Raw genomic sequence first — 7,422 nt, 5'->3', positions numbered from 1 at the left:
GGATATGGCATCGATTGTGATATATGCTATTGTATAAGACCATATCGGGATATGACATCGATGAGATATGTGATTACGTGTAAGACCATAGCTGGGCTATGGCATCATTATGTAAAGATGTGTAAGACCATAGTTGAACTATAGCATCGAAAAAACGAAGTACTCAATTTCGTAAGATGTTCACTAATTTGAAGAAGTTTGGTAAGTATTACATGGAATTATGTGACATAAGGAAATACGAGTTGATGAGACATGAGCATAAAACTTGGTTGATGGATGAATTCATTTGTGATTATATATTTCTACGCCTTGAGTGTATTATCCGTATGAATTGGTACTCCAAATGAGTTAATGAGAAAACTTCTAGTATGAAATAATCTGAGTTCGAAATGAAATATCATGAAAACGTACTTGAAATACATTGGTATGTATTGTATATGCCATTTGAATTCATAAATGTGGAAAGCAAATGTACGTGGAAATATAAGATGATGATATTTGTACATGGAATTTATTGATGAATATGTACATCAAAATTTATATGATAAATTTTAGTGAACATTGAAATTGGGCTCAATAAGTGATTTGGAAATTTAAATCGTAATTGGTAGGAAGAGTTAATGAATTGCATATTTATGAATTGTTACACGTATTTGTCTGAAATACGAGGAAGTGATGGTAATTGATACATGGAAATATGAAACTATGATATATATAAAAACATGGAATATGTTTGATAAATGTGTTCATTCATAATTATAGAATTATGTACCTCATGTGTGCTATTTGCATAAAGATGATATTTCAAATACTTTAGTGAATAAAGCTTAAATATGAAATAGTATGAAATAGAAACAAATTGTTATGAAAATGTATTTAAATTATCTGTAAGTGTTTCGTGCTTCTTGGTAATGCCTCGTACTCTATTCCGGCGACAGATACAGGTAGGGGGTGTAACGCAAGGCTTCTTTCCTTTCTGACTTGAACTAGAACTATCTTTGGCCTTTGCTTGGAAAGCTCATTCAGGATGCTCTTCCTGCCTATTGGCCCTTCTCTGCTCCAATGCATAAATGGAGTTCACCAATTCAGAAAAAGAAATGGTTGTTAAATCCCTTGAGTCCTCAAGTGATGAGATTTTGGACTCAAATCTCTCAGGGAGAGTGGTGATAACTTTTCAACAACCCTGCTATCACTAAAGTCTTCACCAAGTAACCTTATGCTATTGACAGTTGTCGTTATCCTGTCTGAATATTGCTTGATGGTTTCAGATTCTTTAATTTTCAGGTTCTCAAAATCTCTCCTCAAGTTAATCACTTGTTGCTGCCTTGTCTTATTCGACCCCATGAACTCTTCCCTCAGCCTTCCCCATGCTTCCTTAGGTGTGCTGCAGGCCATTATTCGAGTGAAGATTACATCAGACACTCCACTCTGCAAGCAAGCCAAGGCTTTGTGCTTCTTTGTACTCTCCTCAGCATGCTGCCTCATTTGAGCAATTGTGCGATTAGCCCTCAATAGAGGTGGTTCGATATCATTCTCAACTACACTCCACAAGTCTTATGCTTGAAGGTATGTCTTTATTTTGACTACCCAAATGTGGTAGTTCTCACCAGCAAACATTGGAGGTGGAGGTGGTGTGAAGCTCATTCTGATGCAACAAGTTCAACAGCTTTGTTTTCTTTCTTCTCAAGCTTAGTCTCTCAAAGAACAACCAACAATGGAGGCCCTCAAAGATGACAGGCTCTGATTACCATTTGTTGGAACAATGACAGCAACAATGCATACAAACAAGCTTAATGAGCTATAAGATTGAAAGAAAACAAAATGCAAATAAACACTAAGAGAACTTAGGCTCAAGAATGACTGAAAAATTCATCTATTTCATTGAGAAAATGGTAACTTATATGAATTACAAAGTCAATGGACATTTACCTAATGACTTAACTACTCCCATTAATACTTAACAAATACAAATTTAAACCGGTCAGCCATTACATAAATTACATCAAAAATCTTACTAACTTTGATTACAAGTTACAAACCAACTAAAGCAAGTTGCATTTGAACAAAAGAAACAAAATGCTAAGGCTGCTTCTGGTTCTGCTTCAATGCTGACATTCTTCTAGAGCTGCTGCTGGTCCAATGTTGCATTGCAGGCCAATGCTTACAAGGGACATCGAGTTAAGGAGCTAGGATCCCTAAACGAACTTAGTGGAGAATTAAGGATATCCAACCTTGAAGATGCTATAGACAAACAAGATGGTAATAGAGAAAATATGCAGTGTAAAGATAAATTATGCAAGGTGATATTTGAATGGAGCTGGGGTAACGATAATGACAAGGAAGTGATGGAAGGTCTCCAAACCCACACAAATTTTCAAACCTTTCCCTCATGGATGTTAAGACCTGTTGGTAATTCTAATACTGGTTTATTGTTGCTTGACAATTTGATAGAGTTGGAATTTATCAATTGCATCAACTGTGAAAGTCTTCCACCTTTGGGCCAATTGCATAATCTCCAATTTCTTAAGTTGGAAAACTTAACGAATGTGAAACACGTGGGTAATGGATTTTATTACAGTGAAAGTACTGATGGTATGAATGAGGTGATAAGGGTGTTTCCTGCATTGAAAGAATTCACCTTAGAGGGGATGGAAAGTCTAGAAGAATGGATTGCAATGAAAGCAACAAATGCGACCATGTTTCCCCGCTTAGAGAGGCTGGATATTTCTGGTTGTCCTTGGTTGAAAAGTGTTCCATTGACAGGACAATGTTCTTCTTTTGAAAAGCCAAGTATTTTTGAATGTGAAAATTTAAGCAAGATCAGAGACGGATTAAAGAAATAGAAGCCTTGCCAGAGTGGTTGGGCAATCTCACTTCTCTATTCGTCTGTAAATCAGTTCATGCGATAAGCTCATGTTTCTGCCTTCTAAAGATGTTATGCACAACCTCTCCAAATTAAAAGAAATTCATATTTCACATTGTCCTCAATTAGAAGCAAGATGTGCCAATGTTGGCCCTGAATGGTTCGAGATTTCCCACCGTCCACAAATAAGTTTTAATGGCAAAATGTAAGTTCAATATCTTAAACCACAATTCTGCATCTTTTGACTTTTGATACAAAATATTGCATTTCTTTCTTAATCCTTCTTATAATCATAAGCTACTTGTTTGAGTCTCAGATAAAACTTTCTTTTAAATTATTTTCTCCCTTTTGCCATAATTTTGCAGGATGCTTATTGAAGTACTGAAACGAAAAGTATGAATTGAATCTATAAATAGTAAAGTAAGTTCTGGTTCTAATTTCCATTCCATGAAAATTTTGAGATTATATTTGCTATTTATATTCTGCCTTTAGAATTTTTTTTAAACTTACATTTTCAGTTTATTTTTTAACCAATGCAAAATTGTATCCTATTTTAGTGCAATATATGATCTAAATTTGTTGTGTTAATGGAGTCAGTGTCTACTGCAGAAAACATCTGTGCTATATTAGTTGGACCAAATAAAGTGGCCCTGAATGTTCCAATATCTCCCAATTCCTTCTTGTAATTATCCTCTTTGTTCTTTTCATTTTGGGGGCCTTTTTCAACATATAATTTTATAGAATTAGGTAGCCTATTCCAATGTTAGTAACTTTGACTGTGTCCCATAAAGTTATTCCATTCTCTATTTGTACAACAATTTGCAACTGTCAAAGTGATTTTATTTTGTTAATAATTTTGACCTGTATAGAATTAATTTTGGTTATTTTTACTTCGATTAAGAAGCAAATGCAGGGTGTGTTATAATATAAAATAGAATTAGATTGTGAATTGAATCTTAGCTCAATTAGCAGAAAGATTATTGCCAATAAAGGAGGATATGGGTTTGAGTGCTTTCAAGCACATTATCCTCTTATTTATGAATAAGAGAGAAAGTATAGGCTGCTATATACTCACAGCAATGTGTGATTTTAGAATTGATGAATAAAATCATTCTCTGAGTTAAGCTCCGCATATTTAGGATCATTGAATCCGAATTATGTTAACTAAATTACTGCGTTTGATCTTCTTACTCTCTTTGCTATCTCGTTTTCCTAATTCTTGTTTAAAGCTTCAGGGTATATTGATAGATGGCAAAATAGAACATGTACCGAATTAAACATTTTCTTTATACAAGTACCAAATTGCATATTGGATGAAAGTTCAAGGACAAACTGTGACATTAGGCCATTGGAAAATTTAAAACTTAGAGATGATTTTGGTGATATAATCCTAAATAAATGTATATATACAAATCTTAAAGAATTGTTGGTAGTTGTTGAACCATGAATACAGTTATTAATGTTTGCTAAGGAAAAGACATTGAACAAAACATTAATCAAAGTGCAAATGGTGGAAATCATATCACTTTTGAATTATTTGAATTAACAAAGAGTTTAAAGAGAAACACAAGATTATAACAAAATCAGAAGACAAAAGGCCAAAGGACACAAAATGTAACCCAGTAAGGGTGATGAACAATTTAGTTGTTTTTGTTTTCTACATACTTTATTTGCATTGTCAAAATTCAAGTTTCACTCAAACTGGCAAAATGGATTTCACTCTTTGCATGACATGAAAATTAGTCACTATCAGAGTCTTTACTTACCAGATGATTTCACTAGCTGCCGAACTCGGCGAGCACAATCTGCGTAATTTTGAGCAAGAGGAGCGCATTTGGTAACGTCTTTGACATTCTCCTTGTAGCATTCCATGCAAGCATTGTTCTCAACTAAACAAGGCATAGGTTTCTGTTCTGGAATCTTGAACTCTTTCTCATGGAGATCCTTAGCTCTTTGGGTTACTTCTTGCACCATGTTGTCCTCCTGCTTCCGCAACTTCTCCACAACATTTTCACTCTCTTTAACGACAGATCGAATCGCGTCTAACTCTGCAGTTGCAGAGTAAGGAGGTTGGTTTAACGGTAGAAACATAGGAGGTGGAACTGGCCATCCTGAGCCTGTAGTCTTGTTCTGTTTTTCAGAATCATCAGGTATTTGCGTCTGATCTACCTTTGTTTGTGGTTGTCGAGGCTCTCGAGGCACTCGGGGTTTAGTTTTCTTTGTTCTTTTCTTCAGTTTCTCATCATCTTCAGTAAGCCGGTTGATAAGGTTGGAACTAATCTGGATTGAAAAATCATGCATGGTGCAACCAACCTGAGACACAATACCTGATAGCGTCAACAATAAAACACGCAGTAGGCAATTCTTACCATCCAATAATTTCCAAAAGCAAGTTCATCAGGATACTATCCCAAAGCAGGAGGCAAAACAAACAACAATAACTCATCCAAAATAGCACAAAAACACACATCTAACTTAGCTATAGACCAGAGAACAATAAAAGAATGACATAAACCACAAACAAGACCTAGGGTAATTTATCAAAATAGTTAATCCATCCTACAACACACGGAAAGTACCCGGAAATCAATTCTTATTATTAAAATTAGTATACAGATGTGAATCTATGATCGAAAATAACAGTTGGCCAATGGCAAACAAAGACTAACAAAACGGTGAAAGTACTTGCAAAACCCCTCTACTATAGGGACAGAATCAATTTAGTCCCTCTACTATTAAATGGATCAATTTAATTCTCGTACAATTAAAAAAAATCAAATAAGGTCAAATCTGAACAAAATTAACATGTACTATTTAAAAAATGAATTTTTAAAAAGTTTTCAAATTATAACTTGTTAAACAGTAAATGAATTTTTGAACAATAAACGTTAACACTGTTGAAATTTGGCCTTATTTGATACCTTTGAAAGTATAAGAACTAAATTGACTCGTATAATAGTAGAATGACTAATTTGATCTAGATTATAGGACCTGTCAAGTGCATTCACCAATGAGAAACATAGGTTCCAGCAAACTAGAAGTCACAGCTTAGATACTAAAGAAGGGTTCACAATGGGGAATCTATGCTAGTTAAAGGATTGAAGATTAAAGAGACCATTGATAAGCAAATTGTACATTCCTGATGCCAAGCAATGTAATATTCCTTTGCTACTCCAATTAATCAACTATTTTGGCCAACCAAAGGAATAAATTATAACAAAGACAAAGAAACCCTAACCCACTTATGAACTTAGCATCCAAAATCGTTCTATTAATTGGAAGAAAAAAACAAAATATCACAATTCAGAAACCAAATCATTGTACCAATTTACTCTATGAACCTCCATAAATTCCATACAAAGACAAAATATAAAAGATAGATACAGTAAAGGCTAAGATTCAAATGAAAGAATCGTAAAGAGAGGCAAAAGGAATTAAGGAATCATTGATTACTGTGAAACTAAGCCATGAATTCTTACCTCGAGCTCGATCTGCGCAAGAAAACCCAACAAAGGAAGAGTGTTCAGCGGTTTAGGAAGGAATAAAACGGTGCAGTTTTCAGTGCTGAAGATATATGATGTGGTTGAAATCAAGGTTCTTCGTAATTAAGGAGTGAAGGGCCTAAATTTGGGTTTTATGCTTATTGGGTAAATTATACAAGCCCAACTCCAATAAAGACCCTCAATCTTTAGTATTATTTCGGCTTTACATCTAAAGAGTCCTTAAAGTTTTTTTTAAAAAATCAATTAAGTCTCCCCTAAGAAATGCATCTAATTGGTTACGACTTAGGTCGGAAACACTAGTAATTGATTCAACACTCACCCTACTCCAAACAACAAAGTATAGAAAAGATAATAATTACTTGGTTAGTTGTGACATTACTCTTTGATTTTATGTTTTTGGCTTTGTATCTAATGAGTCGTTGAACTTCTTTTAAGAAAAAATCAATTAAATCTAATTGATTCCACACTCACCCTAGTCCGAACAACAAAGTATAGAAAAGATAATAATTACTTGATTAGTAGTGGCATTACTCTCAGATTTCATGTTTTTGATGGCTTCCTTTGCTTCATTAACTCCTTGACAATTTCTTTTACATCCTCACATGATTGAGTTTTTTTCGAAGTTTGGGTTGTGTGGCAATATCTAAAAATGATGCTAGAAAAATAAATTTGAGTAATAAAATAAGATCTGTTTAAAATATGAATCGGGCATTTAACTTGACCCGACTAATTTTTATGTTTATAATATATTATATTATGTTATATATATATATATTAAAATTTATAATACATAAAACCAAATCTATAGTAATATATAATACTATAATGAAAATATTTAAAAAGTTAAGATACGTATATAAAATTATAATAAATGAAAAATATATAAATTTATTAAAAAATTATTTACAAAAATAAGTAGACTTATACAAAATCTTAAGTGCATATTTTGAATCGAGCTTGAACAAATATAAAATGTATAAATATAAACCATATACTGCTCTAATCATGAGTAGGTGAACTCAATGGCTATAACGCTTCTCAATCCCTTTTTTTCAA

General features: G+C 33.5%; 1 protein-coding gene across 2 annotated transcripts; it reads right to left on the bottom strand.

Annotated features, from left to right (window-relative positions):
• Nucleotides 1-4,355: 4,355 nt before the first annotated feature.
• On the bottom strand, nucleotides 4,356-6,489 carry LOC108480833 (uncharacterized). 2 transcript variants are annotated; one of them, XM_017783955.2, is made up of 2 exons: nucleotides 6,343-6,489; nucleotides 4,356-5,176 (listed from the first exon to the last, which is right to left on the bottom strand). In XM_017783955.2, exon 2 carries the CDS (start codon nucleotides 5,162-5,164, stop codon nucleotides 4,622-4,624), a length of 543 nt encoding a protein of 180 aa, XP_017639444.1. In that variant the 5' UTR covers nucleotides 5,165-5,176; nucleotides 6,343-6,489; the 3' UTR covers nucleotides 4,356-4,621. The 2 variants fall into 2 exon arrangements, with proteins under 2 accessions (XP_017639444.1, XP_052882028.1); XM_053026068.1 differs by having other exon boundaries at nucleotides 6,317-6,442.
• Nucleotides 6,490-7,422: the final 933 nt, after the last annotated feature.

The sequence above is a fragment of the Gossypium arboreum genome, chromosome 1 (genome assembly GCF_025698485.1).
Source record: "Gossypium arboreum isolate Shixiya-1 chromosome 1, ASM2569848v2, whole genome shotgun sequence".
Lineage (NCBI taxonomy): Eukaryota > Viridiplantae > Streptophyta > Magnoliopsida > Malvales > Malvaceae > Gossypium > Gossypium arboreum.
Note: the sequence above shows the minus strand (reverse complement) of the source record. Positions and strands in the feature narration are given on the sequence as shown.

Bases quoted from the DNA above. Each gene is read 5' to 3' on its own strand.
- LOC108480833 (XM_017783955.2), bottom strand. From the start codon at position 5,164: ATGCATGATTTTTCAATCCAGATTAGTTCCAACCTTATCAACCGGCTT.